Source organism: Gorilla gorilla, chromosome 5 (assembly GCF_029281585.2).
Source record: "Gorilla gorilla gorilla isolate KB3781 chromosome 5, NHGRI_mGorGor1-v2.1_pri, whole genome shotgun sequence".
Classification (NCBI taxonomy): Eukaryota; Metazoa; Chordata; class Mammalia; order Primates; family Hominidae; genus Gorilla; species Gorilla gorilla.
This window is the reverse complement of record NC_073229.2, coordinates 28,302,058-28,319,057: the sequence shown is the minus strand read 5'-3', so window position 1 is coordinate 28,319,057 and position 17,000 is coordinate 28,302,058. Positions and strand designations below refer to the sequence as shown.

Here is a 17,000-nt window from a genome sequence, read left to right as displayed (position 1 = left end):
GGCGGGGTCGACTTCCGGCCGGTTGCGTAGGGGCTGTAGCGCCGGCAGCGCCCATTGTTGTGGGCTGTGTACTAGTAGGGTAGGGGTTTTTGTTCAGGGACCAGCGGAACGAGGCTTTCTGTCGTTAATAGGGCCAGGAGGGGTGAGATTAGGGTTCGCGGTGACTTGTTCCAGCGGCGCAGCGCTCGCGCTGCCTTGACGGACCCGGAGTGCTAGATGTGTCCGCGGGTTCCCGTCTGCCCGGGCCAGAACCCCAGCCCTGCACACTTTCTCTGTCTGCTTGTCTAACTCTGGGGCTGTATTGGCCAAGGTTGCGGCACCTCCTGGGGAGGGAGCAGTGAGCCTTCATTTTTTTTTTGAGACGGAGTTTCGCTCTTTTTGCCCAGGCTGGAGTCCGGTGGCGCGATTTCGGCTCACCGCAACCTCTGCCTCCCGGGTTCAAGCAATTCTCTTGCCTCAGCCTCCCGAGTAGCTGGGATTACAGACATACGCCACCACGCCTGGCTAATTTTGTATTTTTTTAGTAGAGACAGGGTTTCTCCATGTTGGCTAGGCTGGTTTTGAACTCCCGACCGCAGGTGATCCGCTTGCCTCGACCTCCCAAAGTTGCTGGGATTACAGGCGTGAGCCACCGCGCCCGGCCAGAGCCTTCATTTGAGAGTTGGGAAAACAAAGTGAGCCTGAGCAACATATTTTGATGCCGTCTCTACAAAAATGTTATAAATTAGCCCAGCATGGCGACGCCCGCCTGTGGCCTCAGCAACTCGGAAGGCTGAGGTGGGAGGATTGCTTGAGCCCAGGAGGTCGAGGCTGCAGTGAGCCGAGATCGCTCCACTGCATTCCAGTCTGGGGGACGAGCCAGGCCCCCTTTCAAAGAAAAAAAAAGTTTTATTTAATAAGGTTTAGAGATTCAGGTATGTCTTAGACATTACAGCTTTCCTACAAGCTCCCAATAGAGTAAATCTTGGTTCGTATAGTTCTCATAAACACCGTAGTAGGTCATTTGGTAAACAAGATGCATAGTCCATCCTTGTCAAATCTTCAGCCTCCATTTCAAGTGCGATACAGTGCTTCAGCGCTTAGACCCTTTTGTTTCCAATAACTTTTCTCTGGTGTTCTGAATTGTTAGTACGTGTTAATAGAGGCTAGTTTGGGTCTTGCAGAAATGATTTCATTTGGGATGCTTTGGTTGTCATTGCAGTGCAGAAAAGGCCTTGTTATTGTTAGAAATAGATAATTGGTGACACAAGAAAAGTCAGCATGGAGGCAAAAGATCTCTCAGCAAGGCAATTTTTACTTTATGCAGAAAGAGTGCTCAACTGCAGATGGAACAATGGTGAGAGCACACCTGAACAAAGGAAAAGCAGACATATTTGTCCCTTACGCCTTTGGGTTGTCCTTACTGCTGTGTCCTGCATCCGTTGGCTGGGGCTGGACCTTATAATCTTAAACTGATACCCAATTTGCTAAATAGGCTGTGAGCTGGAACGTGCCTGTGAGCATGTCCCGCAGTTACATACAATAGGGCTTAACAGAGTTATTAGCACAAAGCAAGGAGGCTTGAAGTAAGTTAGTCTTTAAGAGAAACTATTGTTTCTAACATTTATGATTTATTCTTTAACAAGAAGGGAAACTTTGAAGAGGCAACTTTTTACTTTCTATGTCATCTGCCAGCTTTGTCCACGCCAAATGTAAACACTTCTCAAGACACTGAAATGCTGTTGACAAACTAATTCTCAGTCTAGTGGAAATCCTTGTATTCATTCACTCTTCCAAAATCTTTCTTGGCTGGGCGCGGTGGCTCACTCCTGTAATCCCAGCACTTTGCGAGGCCTAGGCAGGCGGATTGCTTGAGGTCAGGACTCTGTCTCAAAAAATAAAATGGCCGGACGCAGTGGCTCACGGATGCCTGTAATCCCAGCACTTTGACGAGATCAAGAGATCGAGACCATCCTGGCCAACATGGTGAAACCCCGTCTCTACTAAAAATACAAAAATTAGCTGGGTGTGGTGGTGGGCGCCTATAGTCCCAGCTACTCGGGAGGGTGAGGCGGGAGAATCGCTTGAATTAGGGAGGTGGAGATTGCAGTGAGCCGAGATCCCGCCACTGCACTCCAGCGTGGGCAAGAGTGAGACTCTGTCTCAAAAAAAAGTCATTCTTTCTTTACTTTGTGCTAGTTATCTTCATTGTGTTCCAAAAAGTCAAATTATTTTAGGATTTAGAATAGATTACTTTTTTTTGTAATGTGTAAGTTTCCACCAGAGAACCACTAAGATTAGAGGAGTGTGAAGTAAGTGTCCTCTGGACGTGAGACAAGATATTAGTAAGCAGGACATTTTAAGTTTCACATTTTATCTTTAAAAATGTGCCTTTGTGCATTTTACTCCACAACATATCTGTTCATTTTAATGCAAAAGTGTTACACCCTCATCCACAAAAACCGCTAAAACTTTCAAAATCATGCTTTGTATATTCTGTTACTTCTGGAAGATCCCTGGTGCCCTGTCTCCTTACCCCAGGGACATCTCAACTGCTGTTTGAGAAGTATTAATACTTGTTTAATACATTTTTTAAAATAAATTTTAGCTTATCACCATAAAAAGGTGATTATTTAGACTCTGTTACCAGACTGTCACACTTTTACTTGCTTAAGTAACTTTTGTTCCAACGAGGAATTTTAGAATATAGTTGGTTCTAGAATGGAAACCATGGTGTAAGCACCATGAACATAACTCAAAGTGGTTTTACTTTAAAAAGAAAAAAAAAACCCAAAACTTAGAAATCAGTGGAACCAATTATAGAGCTCAGAGGACTTAGACAACATCTAGTTCAGGTGTTACTAATCTGGGGGTTCCTGGATAAATTTCAGGGGTTTTGAATCCCATGAAATTATATGCAAATATGTGGATATACATTTTTGGAGGAGAGCATTAGGATTTTAAGGGAGGAGACCACCCCTCATATTGTCTTATGCCCAATTTCTGCCTCCAAAGAAGAAGTAAAAACTAAAAGGCAGAAATGAAATCCACAAGCAGACAGCTCGGCACCACACCCTGGGCCTGGTAAAGATCGACCCCTGACCTAATCGGTTATGTTATCTGTAGATTACAGACATTGTATACAAAAGCACTGTGAAAATCCCTGTCCTGTTCTGTTCCGTTCTAATTACCGGTGCATGCAGCCCCCGAGTCATGTACCCCCTGCTTCCTCAGTCAGTCACGACCCTCTCACGCGGACCTCCTTAGAGTTGTAAGCCCTTAAAAGGGACAGGAATTACTCGGGGAGCTCGGTTGTTGGAGACGTGAGTCTTGCCGAAGATCTCGGCCGAATAAAGCCCTTCTTTCTTAAACTCGGTGTCTGAGGGGTTTTGTCTGTGGCTTGTCCTGCTACAATTTAAGTACTGTTTCAAAAAGATTAGTGTAAGCGTACCTCATTAAGGGTAAAATGCAGTGATTCAGTCTTAGGTTATAAATGCTGAGATATGTCTGGAGAAGTGACTTTTTCAAGAACACACAGCTAAATAACAGAGCCAGCAATGCTGCTCTTTTTTATGTGTCCTCGGCCTTGAACATTTTCTTTAACAGAGAGGAAAGCAGCAGCATTTCATTTTATGCATGGCTGTGGCAGTAGTTTCAGGTCTTAGATTGCGGATTTTCATTGTCTGAAGAAAGACAAAAGAGAATTATATACCTGTTTAACTGGATTGGAACTGAGCATAACTTCCTGTAAATCCTTCTATTCTCTTTCCAGATACAGGATGTAAAAAGCCATTTAATCTCATTCTTGTGAAATCTGCAGCCGCCAAGAAACAACCAATGTTGAGAGTTCGTTAAACACTAAAGCACGAGAGGATATTGTTTTGTAGCTTTGCTTTTAAATTATTGATTGAAAAGGTTTTTGCACTTGAGCTATGCTCTGATTTATTCATTCATTCAACAAATATTTGTTGAGTGCCTAGCTTCGGTTTGTTAAAGTAAAAGCTAGTTTTTCTTCTTGGGTGGTTGAGGGTGGTAAAGTGGATATCCTGGGGTACAAGCAGGACACAGTAGAGAAAAATCAGCCCTGTTAGAAATATCATGAGAGTCTCATATTCCTGCTGAATTCTCCTCTTTCTCAATGTGACAGGTAGCAACTCTTGTTAAATTCAAGGACTATGGAGGTTGCACGTGAATGTATTCCTGGGGGTTTTGGTCTCCTTTGTATTTCCAGCACGAAGGGAAGTGGAGATAATGCTGTACTTGCCCTGAACCTGTCCAGTAGTGTGCCCCAATAGAAATTTGCTTCACCTGATTCATAGGAGTAATCTAGTTGAAACAGAAGGTTTGCATTTGGGGCTTTTAGTGAGCAAAACAGCGCTTGTGAGCCCTTGTCACTGTCATCTCCAAGGCCTAAGTGCCCATCTTTACCCTGGGATCTTGCTTACAACCTTCTGTTCCACAGCTGCTGCCATCTTCCTAGGTGGTTGCAACATGATTGCATTGACCTCTCTCTTCCTCAGCCTCCTTAGCACCTCCTCAATGTTCAACTTCCACGTTGCTTTCCAACTGCAGCCTCAATGCTTACCTGGTTATAGCCATAATTGTGATTTTCTTTGTGTAAAATAAAGTCAGTCCTAAAATGAGAGAAGTAAAAAAAAATTTTACAGGAAAAGAATCTTTAACTGACATGTTTTATTGGCTGTCTAAACTACAGTAGTTGGGAATTGTGTTTTACCTGACATAACAACAGTGGTCTAAACAAGACATTAAGTAAACCAGCGGTAGGCCAGTCTAGTGCTAGTGGAAGGAGTCCTTAGTCATCGGTGACCTAGACTCATTCTGTCTTGGATCCCAGTATTCTTCTGCATGATGCCTTCCCTGATGTCACCTCATAGTCCAAGATAGCTGCAGAGTTATTCTGACACCAGCCGTCGTATTTGTAATCCCAGCACCAGACCCTTCCAGCTAAGCAAATACCCTTTTCCCACACAGCTTTCCCCTGTCCCCTTCTGCTAGTTCTGTTTACATCTTCTTAGCCAGACTGACCACCTGGCCACATCTTGCTGCAAGGGAGAAGCTAGGAAATGTAGTCTTTTAGCTTGGGCCTATTGCTAGCCCAAGTGAAATCAGAATTGTTATTAAGGAAGAAAATAAACCAATATTGGGTGGCACTTAACAATGTCTGCCACAGCTGCTAATCAATAAAATCTCCCTTGAAGACATGAGGAAATCCACTCTCTATAAACTCCAGTACATCACCAATGCCAGTTGCCCTGCCTGCGGATACCATCGGCCCTCAGCCTCTGTGGGTTCTGCATCCCTGGATGCAACCAGTCATGGACTGAAAATACTTAGGAGGCCGGGCACGGTGGCTCACGCCTGTAATCCCAGAACTTTGGGAGGCTAAGGCGAGCGGATCTCCTGAGGTCAGAAGTTTGAGACCAGCCTGGCCAACATGGTGAAACTCCGTCTCTACTAAAAATTAGCCAGGCGTGGTGGTGGGCACCTGTAATCCCAGCTACTGGGGAGGCTGAGGCAGGAGAATCACTTGCACCTGGAAGGCACAGGTTGTAGTGAGGCGAGATCATGCCACTGCCCTCCAGCCTGGGCAACGTGGTGAAACCCTGTCTCTACTAAAAATACCAACATTAGCCAGGCGTGGTGCCAGATGCCTGTAATCCCAGCTACTGGGGAGGTTGAGGCAGCAGAATCACTTGAACCTGGGAGGTGGAGGTTGCAGTGAGCCAAGATCATGCCACTGTACTCCAGCCTGGGTGACAGAGGGAGACTCCACCTCAAAAACAAAACAAAAAACCCCAAAACTCCAAAAAGTTTCAAAAAGTAAAACTTGAATTTGCCACATGCTGGATACTACTGGTGAACCCACATGAAGTAATACATAGCCATTGTATTAGGTATTATAAGTAATCCAGACAGAATTTAAGGTTTATGGGAGGGTGTGTGTAGGTTCTTTGCAAATACTACACCATTTTATAGTTGGGCATCCAAGGATTTTGGTATCTGAGGGGGATCCTGTAAACAATCTCCCATGGATACTCAGGGATGAGTATAGTAATGGCTTAATAACTGGTGAATGATTGAATGATCCAAATGTTTTGAATTAATCATGTTTGCTATTTTTCACATTACAGGTAAATAGTAAATACATTAAGAACTTAGTTATTAGCAAGCTGCAGGGAAATGGCCAAACCCTAAGTGCCCCATATGGACTTAAAAGTTATCCTGAATTTTGACACAGTGTAACCTTGCTACTTAAAGTGGTGGGAGCTGGCTAATAAAGGCAGAATCTGAGGCTCCACTCCAAATCTGTCAAGTTAGAGAACCTACATTTTAAACAAGTCCAGATCATTTGAATGCACATCAAAGTTTGGGAAGTCTTATGCTTTTTTTTTTTTAAAAAAAATACTGAACCAGAGAAATATTTCTTTAAAATTGTATCCTGTACTCTCATTAATGTAGAGTGTAAGAGAAAAGGAGGAGAGGAGGGAAGGGGGCGAGGGAGCGCATTCTTCTCTGCCTCTTAATTTTGCAGGTAGTTGGATGATGCTTTCAACCTGCGTGGAATTAAAAAAAGAAAAAGCCAGCAGGTGCTAGTTCCAATAGTTATTCTCAGCAGGTAACAGAGGAGAGAAATGTATTTGTCTTAAGGTTTTAGTTATTAGAGTTTCCTCTTTTACCTGTTATGGTAAGGGGTGGAGTGGAGACTATCCTTCATTGTCAACCAACATACCTACCCCTTCTGTCCCTCCCTGGGGTTCTGCTGGCTCCCGCTGCCTGACAGTTGGGAGAGAGAGGCTGGCAAGTGGAAGCCCAAGGAACAGATTGCAGAAGTTCCCCCAGGTGCCTCAGTACACCCCTCCCCCACCCACACCTTTGCCCCGTTGTCAGGAGAGTCAAGCAATTAATTGCCTAGCAGGAATTGCCACTAAATGTAATTATCTCAGATGTAGTTGCGAGACTTATTTGTCAGGATTGAGAGGTTTCAGCCCACAAGCTGGATTTTTGACGCAGGAATAAAAACTGGATTCTGCTCTCTTTTTGTAAAGTTTCTGGGTAAATGGCCCAACCAGAGAGTTCTGCAGATTTTCGCATAGCTCAACAAAATAACTATTACTGCTACTGGCAAAGGTGAGTGGTTTTCTCCTACTTTGAAAAGGAAAGCTGTTACTGTTCTATTTGCTACATAACTGTTGGTAATTTACAAACTACGGCTTTTTTTTTTTAAAGTTCTGGGGTACATGTGCAGAACGTGCAGGTTTTTTACGTAGGTATACACGTGCCATGGTGGTTTGCTGCACCCATCAACCCGTCATCTACATTAGGTATCAAACTATGGCTTTGAACATAGGTGTTCAGCTTACTGCAAACTTCCTGGAAAGAAGAAAGGGTTTGGGGGTTTGTGGATGATTCTGCGTTGGTTGTGATGATTGTCATTCCTGTAGTCTCCCCTCTGCTATTAGAGTGAAGCAGGAGTTCCAGCCCAGCCAGAGTTACCGCTATGGCAACTGGTATGCGCGACAGCACGGCTCTTACCTTCTTTCTGGCTACAGCTATGGCTGTGCAGTGGACGGAAATGGACAGGACTGTTTTTCTGCGCATGAGACCCCTGAACACACAGCTGGAACTCTGGTTATGCCTAAGGTATCCCTTGCTAGAATGAATCTTGTGTCATTCGTGTGCCCAATAATAGTAAACATCACGTTCCTATCTTCACACATCTGTGTCCTATCATCCAAATTCCCACAGCCATGGCTTTTGCTACCTGTTTTAATACTAGAGAGTAAAGCTGATAGCCTAAGAAAAATGTTTGTATAGCTTTCTTGAGGTATAATACACAAAAAGTCCCCGTACATGTTTAATTTATATGATTTGCTGAGTTTGGACGTGTATAAACTAGAAGTGTTCACTTGCAGATAATTTCCCATTCTCTTCTAGAAACAACATAAAAAGCTGATGAAGTCTTTTTCTAAATTCTTGCTGCTAAATTTTAGATTATCATAATTCGATAAATTTTACTCTTTAACACAATATAGGACAAAAGGTAGTTTTGGGGTTTGTTTTATAGTAGTTGGACATAAACACACTTAAAAAATATATTTTAATACTTTGAATTACTAAAGTGACATATTTCTCAAATCACACAAAGATGTACTGAAGTAAGGGAAAAGATCCCCCCCAACACACCCCTCCTCCTTCCCCATTCCCTTCCCACTTAGAAGAAAGTACTGTGGAGTGGATCTATGTCTTCTAGATCTTTCTCCTGTACTCTTGCTAAATCAATGTGGTTCATCTTTCTGTTTTGGTGGTTAGGGGATGATTTGGGCAAGAATGAACTATGTAGTACATACTGGTTTGCTGTTTGCTTGCTTCTGCATAAGGAGACCTTTGTTTAAAAAATTGTCCACTTACGGTCTGGGCAAGATGGCTCACACGTGTAGTCCCAGCTACTTGGGAGACTGAGGCGGGACGATCACTTGAGTCCGGGAGTTTGAGGCTGCAATGAGCCATGATTGTGCCATTGTACTCCAGCCTGAGCAACAGAGCGAGCGCAGTTAGATACATTGCGATTTTTAACTCATCCCTTATCTGACATTTTAAATATTTTCAGGGCTTTAACAAACTTACCTATCTTCAAGCATTTGTCTGAGTGTTGCTTTTTTCCCCAAGAATATAATTCTGGATGTGGAAGGGCTGGATTAAAGGATATAACACTAAAAAATGTTAATAGCAAGTTACCTAAAGTCTGCATGAATTTACACTTTTCGTTATTGTGGTGGGTGTTCTTGCTACTCTACATTTGTCTGTGTATGATTAGCCAATCTAATAGGGCAGGGAGGCATTTATCTATTATTGAGGGCAAATACCTCTTGAAATGTTTATTGCTATCTGTGTTCTGTGACTTTGATATCCTCTTTCTAATTTTTCTGTTGAGTTGTGTCCCTCTTGCTTGACTGCATAAGATATTCACATGTTAGAGAAATTAACACTTTGGAGTCTAAATGTCACGGACTTCCCCCACCCCAGCTTGTCTCCTAATATGCGGAGTGACACCATTTGTGTGATGATCTTTACCTTAACATGAAAATTGAATTTTATATCTAGTCCCTTGGCTTTTAAAACTTACATTTGCTTTACATTATGATATTTCACTGCCCAAACTTTCATTTTCAATTTTTCTCAAGTCTGTTTTAGGTATGCCTCTTATATAAAATATCTTGTTAGATTTCTTGTCATTTTTTTCCCCCTTTTGGCCCAATTTGGGTTTTTCCCTTTTAACAGATGTTTGATATTGCAGCACTTAAAAAAAAAATCTTTCACTACATTGCCTGTGGTTTTGGCACTCTTTTTTTTTTTTTTTTCTTTTGCCCCTTCTCTTTTTGCTCTTTTTTGGGAGACGGTCTGTCTTTTGGTGGTTACCCTTATATCTTTAAATAGAGAAGTATAGGAATTAGTATATTATCAACTTCAGAAACAAAAGTATTTCTTGATTTTTTTCATCACTCTTGAGAAAATTAAGAAATGAACATCTTTTTTTCTCACCTGGCTACCCCTTCTCTCCATTCCTCTGTCCATTTTTGTTGGCACTGTCTGGGATTTTTATCTCACTCTCTAGCCGAATTATTACTATAACATGCATTTTTCATACGAGAATTATATAAATATGTTATTCTTTGTGGCTGTAGTGACCCCCTGTGCCATCTGCCTGCCATCCTGCTGGGTGTTCCCTGTTGGGAAGCTGCTGAGTGAAATTAAAGATGATAAGCCTCTGTGGTGGCGCTCTTTTACTCACACATCCCCATTTTGGTCTTCTCCAATAATGCGTGTCCTTGCTAAGATGTCCTAGTTATTCCCTGCTTCCCCCAATGTGCTGTGCCTCTGTCCATAACCTTTATCTCCCCAAGTTAAAGGGTTACCTCCTCTCCAGCCCTCTCCTTTACATTTTGACATTGTGGAGGTGGGTGTCTCCAAAATGATTCTCGGGTCTTTGTGGTCCATCAGCACACCTTCCCAGACTATCTCTAGCTGAGGAAAGCCTTTTATAAATGTGCTTTTCTTTAAAGGCAGCCAGCTGCATACACAGCACAGGTGGCCCTCAGACCAGAGAGAATGCTCTGTCTCCAGATACTTCCTGCTTCCCTCATCCTGGTTATTTAGCATCCACATTTACCAGAACACACACTGAAAGGAGGAAATGTGAGGTTACTCAAGTCTTGTATTATGGGAAAGGAACTTATGGAAGTGTGGCTTCTGGGTGTCTTTGCCATTTCTTTCTTTTCTTTTTATATAATTAGCTTTTAGAGATGATGTCTTGCTTTTTTGCCCAGGCTGGAGTGCAGTGGTGCCATCATAACTCACTGCAGTCTTGATCTCCTGGGTTCAAGTGGTCCTCCTGCTCCAGCCTTCCAAGTAGCTGAGACTACCGGCTGCATGCCACCATGCCTGCGGTCTTAGCCATATCTAAATAGAAAAAAGACAGATTGTCTTTTGAAATTTATGGTAACTATATAACCTATTTTCCAAACCTCAGTATATTTCAGAGTGAAGGGGAGGCATACTTTCAGATAGACTGAAAAGAAAAGATAGTAGATCTTTGGCTCTCAGTATCTTCTCATTCTTATAAGCAAGGGAAGCTTAATTAAGTGCCAGGAGCTACATCAGCCCTTTCTTGATAGTGATTCCTTGGAATAGCTGGCCATACTTAAAAAGACAGGTTCCCAACAGGTCTACATAGAAGAATCATAAAAACGTATGCTGCCCCAGTAGAGCCAACAGGGTCTGGGTTAACCAACCAAGATTTACTTTGGGAGTACCTCTGCAGTTTACTTCTCTCATTATGTAAGGATATGATTGGTTTGCTTTGCTGTAGCCTCTGCATTTTCTTGAGCACCTAATATCCTGGTTCTTAGCTGAGTCACGGGTTTGAGGATGTGATTAGAAGGCCATGAGAAAAACGTGCTCATGGAGACTTAACAGATTGTCTTCTGGAAGGAGGAGCAGAACTCTAGGTAGAGTCAGGCATGTAGTACAAGAAATAAGGAGCCTGGTTACCAGGGTCGCTGGTGTCTGGTTCCTAGCTCAGGCTCTAGGATGCTAGTTAGGTCCCAGAAAATCCAGGGGCCAGGGGCCCTCATTAGGCTTGTTCCTCTTTGTGACAGTTCTTCTGTGATTCAGTTTACTTCTTTCATAATTGTACTATGCCACCTAAAGATTCTTTTCATCAAATTCAAAAGTTGATTTAAAGAGATTAATTGTCAATATTATTTTTATTTTAGGTAGTTTTTTTGAGAGCTAGAGTTTTTCCCAATAAAGTATGTATTGATATTAAACCTTTAAGTAAAATTATTTTCTCATGAGATAATTTTTTGTTGCAGGAAACCACACCTCTAGCTGAAAACCAAGATGAAGACCCACTAGAAGGTAACATAAACCTTGTGCTGAAGTGGTTGGAAACAAAACCCCATTTCCTGGTTTCTCATTCACTCAGCTTGCTAGAAACTGGAAGGTTCTATTGGAAAATTCCAATGTAGGTTGCCTAAGCCATATGCTTCAGTAATTTCTCCTGTTTTTAGAAACTGGTTCTATGGGAACAACTTTAGCTAAGCCACCTCTTTGGGCCTTTCTGAAGGACTGAGAAAGGGGTACATTCCCAAACAGTTAGAAGACAATACATTGTTCTTAAGCTCCATTTCCTCTGTAAGTTTAGACTTTGAGGAGAATTATGCTTTAATTCTCTTTTTCAAGGGGGAAGAGCATGAGGTGATTGCTGTGGCCTCAGGGTTATTGGATCCTGGGGTACCTGACACAGCAGCACTGTAGTGTCAGTCTGGTGGTGCTTCCTGTACTTCTCAATTTGTTTTGGAAAGAACAAAGTTTGCCTGCCTAGAGACAAACACTCTGAATGTGTCTTATTTGAGGAAGGGGAAAAAATGTTTTGCTTCTTTTATTTTAAGTAATGGGAAAGAAAAATAGAGGAGAAATGCAGAGAACACTATTGCCTTTTTCTTATCACATGTCTGTCTTATCACATGTTTGTCTAATCTCTCTCTTGCCCAAACCCCTGCCCCTACCAGACAAACCCACCCACTGCCTTTATGACTTTATCAAAGAAGGGAGCATGTTGTTATCAGTCTTTGTAGCTCCTGTTACTAATTCAGAGTTCACATGTCAGTAGGTACTCAGTGTTTAAATTAAATCAAATTGGTGTTGAAAAGAAATCTTTATATGCTGTTGAGCAGTTGTAGTTTTTAGTACTTTGATTTAAACATGAGTAAAGGGTGCTTATTTCAACTTTCTGGGATTTCTTTCAGGTTAAGTGTGAGTCTTTCTTCCTGCCTTTTATCAGTTATGCAATTTATTAAAATTGATGCAGGATTTCTTGCTCCTTAGTTCAGCTAAATCTGGGTCCTTGTCTCACAACCAGGAAAAATTAGGCATGTGGACACATTGAAGGGTGAGGAGGATGGAATTTATTAAGTGAAAGGAAAGCTCTTAACAAAAAGAGGGATCCCAAACACAGGTTTCCACCTCACAAATTGAATACCAGGCCATCACATACGAGTTGAAAAGGCCAGGCTCCTCCCCTGCATAAGGTGTGAATTCCTGGTGACTCCTCCTCATTCTTCCAGTGTGCACGTGGGCCCTTAGTCTGAGCCACTCCACATTGATTTATTTCCCTTACTGCACATGTGTTAAAAGATGGAATTTTTCACCGTGGGCATGTTTAGCCAAGCCCCCTGTGCACAATGACTTGGGCAGGTTGGAGATTCTCCAGGGACCTTACCCTATTTGCCTAGGCATTTGGCTGTCCCGTGCCTCTATCAAAATAATAGAGGTAAAAGTCTGCTTTTTGGATACAGATTGCCACGGGGTTCAGATTCTACCTACTAGCTCTGTAATTCCAGACAAATTAATCTCTAGGGTGTCTGCTTCAGTTTCTGTAAAGTGGGGACATTGATACCTTCCTTATAGGAAGTGTGGGTATGCTAGGTGTAAAGTACTTTTAGGTGGTTAAACAGCTGCTGCCGTATCATAAACACTCAAGTATTGGCTGGTCATCAATCTGGCACAGTACTGGTCAGTAGAAATGTAATGCAATTGCACCTCAAGGAGCTAGAAGAACAAGAACAAAGTAAACCCAAAATTAGTAGAAGAAAAGAAATAATAAAGACTATAGCAAAAATAAATAGAAACTAGAAAAACAATACAAAAGATCAACAAAATGAAGGGTTGGTTTCTTTAAAAGATAGTCAACAAACCTTTAAGAACAAAAGAAACTCAAAATCAGATGAAAAAGGAGACATTACAACTGATATCACAGAAATACAAAGGAACATAAAAGACAATTATGAACAATTATACATCAATAAATTGGATAACATAGAAGAAATGAGTAAATTCCTGGACACATACAATCTACCACCTACCAAGATTAAATTATGAAGAAATAGAAAACCTGAACAGACCAATAATAAGTAATTGAAACAGTAATAAGAAGTCTCCCATCAGGCCAGGCCTGGTGGATAATGCCTATAATCCCAAGCACTTCGGGAGGCTGATAGGGGAGGATCATTTGAGCCCAGGGGCTTGAGACCAGACTTGGCAATACAGTGAGATCTTGTCTCTACAAAAAATTTAAAAAATAACTGGGTATGGTAGCATGTACCTATAGTCCCAAATATTTGAGAGGCTGAGATAGGATGATTGCTTGTGCCCAGAAGACTGAAGCTTAAGTGAGCTATGAATGTGCCACTGCATGTCAGCCTGGGTGACAGGGTGAGACCCTGTCTCAAAAAAAAGTCTCCCATCAAAGAAAAGCCCAGGTCCTGATGGCCTGTTTAATTCCACCAAACATTTATTTTTCATTTTATTTTATTTTTTGTAGAGGTGGAGTCTCACTTTGTTGCTCAGGTTGGTCTCAAACTCTTAGGCTCAAGCGATCCTCCCAGCTCTGCCTCCCCAAGGGCTGGAATTACAGGCATGAGTCACCATGCCCAGCCCCCAGATATTTAAAGAAGAACTAATGCCATGTCTTAAACACTCCAAAAAATCGAAGACGAAATACTTTGAAACTTATTTTATGAAGCCAGCATTACTCTGATATCACAACCAGAAAAGGACACAACAAGAAAAAACTACAGCCAATATTCCTGATGAACATAGATGCAAAGGTCCCCAACAAAATACTAGCAAACTGAATTCAACAGCACAATAACAAAATCATCTGTCATGAACAAGTGGTATTCATCCCAGGGATGCAAGGATAGTTTAATATACACAAATTAATAAACATGATACATCCCATTATCCCATCAACAGAATGAAGGACAAAAAACATTCTTTTTCTTTTTTTTTTTTTTTTTCCTGGAGATAGGGTCTCACTCTGTCACCCAGGTTGGAGTGCAGTGGCGTGATCTCGGCTGCAACCTCTGCATCCTGGGCTCAAGCAATCCTCCCATCTCAGCCTCCCAAGTAGCTAGGACCACAGGTGCATGACACCATGCCCAGCTAATTTTTTGTATTTTTGGTAGAGATGGGGTTTTGCCATGTTGCCCAAGCTGGTCTTGAACTCCTGAGCTCAGGTGATCTGCCTGCCTCAGCCTCCCAGAGTTCTGGGATTACGGGCATGAGCAACTGCGCTTGGCAATCATTTCAGTAGATGCAGAAAAATCATTTGACAAAATTCAGTTCTCTCTTCATGATAAAAACTTTCAAGAAATTAGGTATAAAAGGAGTGTACCTCAATACAATAGAGGCCATATAACAAACTCACAGCTAATATTGCACTGAATGGGGAAAAGCTGAAAGCTTTTCCTCTAAGATCTGAAACCAGATAAGGATGCCCACTTTCACTACTTCTATTCAACACAATATTAGAAGTCTAGCCAGAGCAGTTAGGCAAGAGGGAGAAACTAAAGGTTCCTAGGTTGGAAAAGAACTTTTGAAGATGACATGATGTGATATACAGGCATACCTCATTTTATTGCACTTCACTTTATTATGTTCCACGGAGACTATGGTTTTTTTTTTTTTTTTTACAAGTTAGAAGTTTATGGCAGCCCTGCATTGAGCAAGTGTATCTGTGCCATTTTCGCAACAGTATGTGCTTACTTGTTAGCACTGTTTAGCAATGAGCTATTTTTTTTCTTTTTCTTTTTTTTTTTTTTGGAGACAGTCTTGCTTTGTCACCCAGGCTGGAGTAAAGTGGCGTGATCTCGGCTCACTGCAACCTCCGTCTCCAGGTTCAAGCGATTCTTCTGCCTCAGCCTCTTGAGTAGCTGGGACTAGAGGCACCTGCCACTACGCCCGGCTAACTTTTGTATTTTTAGTAGAGATGGGGTTTTGCCATGTTGGCCAGGCTGGTCTCGAACTCCTGGCCTCAGGTGATCCACCCACGTCAGCCTCCCAAAGTGCTGGGATTGCAGACGTAAGCCACCGTGCCCAGACGCAATAAACTATTTCTTAAGGTATTTACATTGTAAACAAATTTGTTCTTTTCTTTTATTTTTTTTGAGATGGAGTCTCACTCTGTTGCCAGGCTGGAGTGCAGTGGTGCGATCTCGGCTCACTGCAATCTCCACCTCCTGGGTTCAAGTGATTCCCCTGCCTCAGCCTCCCAAGTAGCTGGGACTATAGGCATGCACCACCACACCTGGCTAATTTTTTGTATTTTAGTAGAGGTGGGGCTTCACCATGTCGGCCAGGATGGTCTCGATCTCCTGACCTCATGATCTGCCTGCCTCAGCCTCCCAAAGTGCGGGGATTACAGGCGTGAGCCACTGTGCCTGGCCAAATTTGTTCTTTCAAAAAATTTTTTTTAAAAATAGAGACAAGGTCTTACTATGTTGCCCAGGCTGGTGTCGAACTCCTGAGCTCAAGTGATTCTCCAGCCATGGCCTCCCAAAGTACTGGGATTACAGGCATAAGCCACCATGCCCAGCCAATGTAAACAACTTTTATATGCACTGGGAAACAAAAAATTCATGTGACTTGCTTCATTGCAATATTCATTTTATTGCAGTGGTTAGGAACTAAACCTGCAATATCTCTGAGGTATGCCTGTAGAGAAAACCCTACAGACTCTGCCAAAAAACTGTTAGGTCTAATAAACTTATTAATTTTGTATCCTGTAACTTTACTACACAAAATTGTTTCTATACACTAATACTATTTGAAAAAGATAACAAGAAAATAATCCCATGTACAATAGCTGTAAAAAAAACTTAAGAGTAAATTTAACTGAGTTGAAAGATGTCTATATTGAACACTATAAAGTGTTGATGGAAGAAACTGAAGACACAAAAGATACCTCATGCTCATGGATTAAAAGAATGAATATTATTAAAATGTTCATACTACCCAAAGTGATCTACAGAATCAATGCAATCTCTCTCTCTCTTTTTTTTTTTTTTAAGACAGTCTCACTCTGTTGCCCAGGCTGGAGGGCAGTGGTGTTTGAGCTCAGCTCACTGCAACCGCCTCCTCCAGGGTTCAAGCAATTCTCCTGCCTCAGCCTCCCAAGTAGGATTGGAATTACAGTAGGATTGGAATTACCACACCCAGCTAATTTTTGTATTTTTAGTAGAGCCGGGGCTTCTCCATGTTGGCCAGGCTGGTCTTGAACTCCTGACCTCAGGTGATCCACCTGCTTTGGCCTCCCAAAGTTCTGGGATTACAGGCATGAGCCACTATGCCCTGCCAGATTCAATGTACTCTCTATCAAAATACCAATGGCATTCTTCATAGAAATAGAAAAAAATGACCGAGTGCACAGTGTCTCATGCCTGTAATCCTGGCACATTGGGAGGCTCAGGTGGGAGGATCACATGAGGTCAGGAGTTCAAGAGCAGCCTGGTCAACATGGTGAAACCCCGTCTCTACTAACAATACAAAAATTAGCCAGGCATAGTGGCATGTGTGCCTGTAGTCCCAGCTACTCGGGAGGCTGAGGTGGGAGAATTGCTGGAACCCGGGAGGCGGAGGTTAGAGTGAGCCAAGGTGGC

General features: G+C 42.3%; 1 protein-coding gene and 1 long non-coding RNA gene across 5 annotated transcripts in view; one reads left to right on the top strand and one right to left on the bottom strand.

Moving 5' to 3' along the window:
* Positions 1–9: 9 nt before the first annotated feature.
* Positions 10–17,000, top strand: part of C5H6orf52 (chromosome 5 C6orf52 homolog) — a 23,171-nt gene continuing 6,180 nt past the window's right edge. Inside the window, exons 1-4 of one of the 2 annotated variants that reach the window (XM_055391308.2) lie at positions 10–132; positions 7,047–7,128; positions 7,443–7,641; positions 11,373–11,418. In XM_055391308.2, coding sequence (XP_055247283.1) covers positions 7,058–7,128; positions 7,443–7,641; positions 11,373–11,418 — 316 coding nt within the window. In that variant the 5' untranslated portion in view covers positions 10–132; positions 7,047–7,057. Of the gene's footprint in view, positions 133–7,046; positions 7,129–7,442; positions 7,642–11,372; positions 11,419–17,000 lie in introns of those variants that run through there. The other variant, XM_063707321.1, reaches the window with a different exon arrangement.
* Positions 8,288–17,000, bottom strand: part of LOC129534405 (uncharacterized) — a 25,316-nt gene continuing 16,603 nt past the window's right edge. For 2 of the 3 annotated variants that reach the window (XR_010134178.1, XR_008681002.1), the window contains exons 3-4: positions 8,626–10,458; positions 8,288–8,530 (exon numbers count right to left, since the gene is read on the bottom strand). This is a non-coding gene — a long non-coding RNA (uncharacterized lncRNA). The remainder of the gene's footprint in view (positions 8,531–8,625; positions 10,459–17,000) is intronic. The other variant, XR_010134179.1, reaches the window with a different exon arrangement.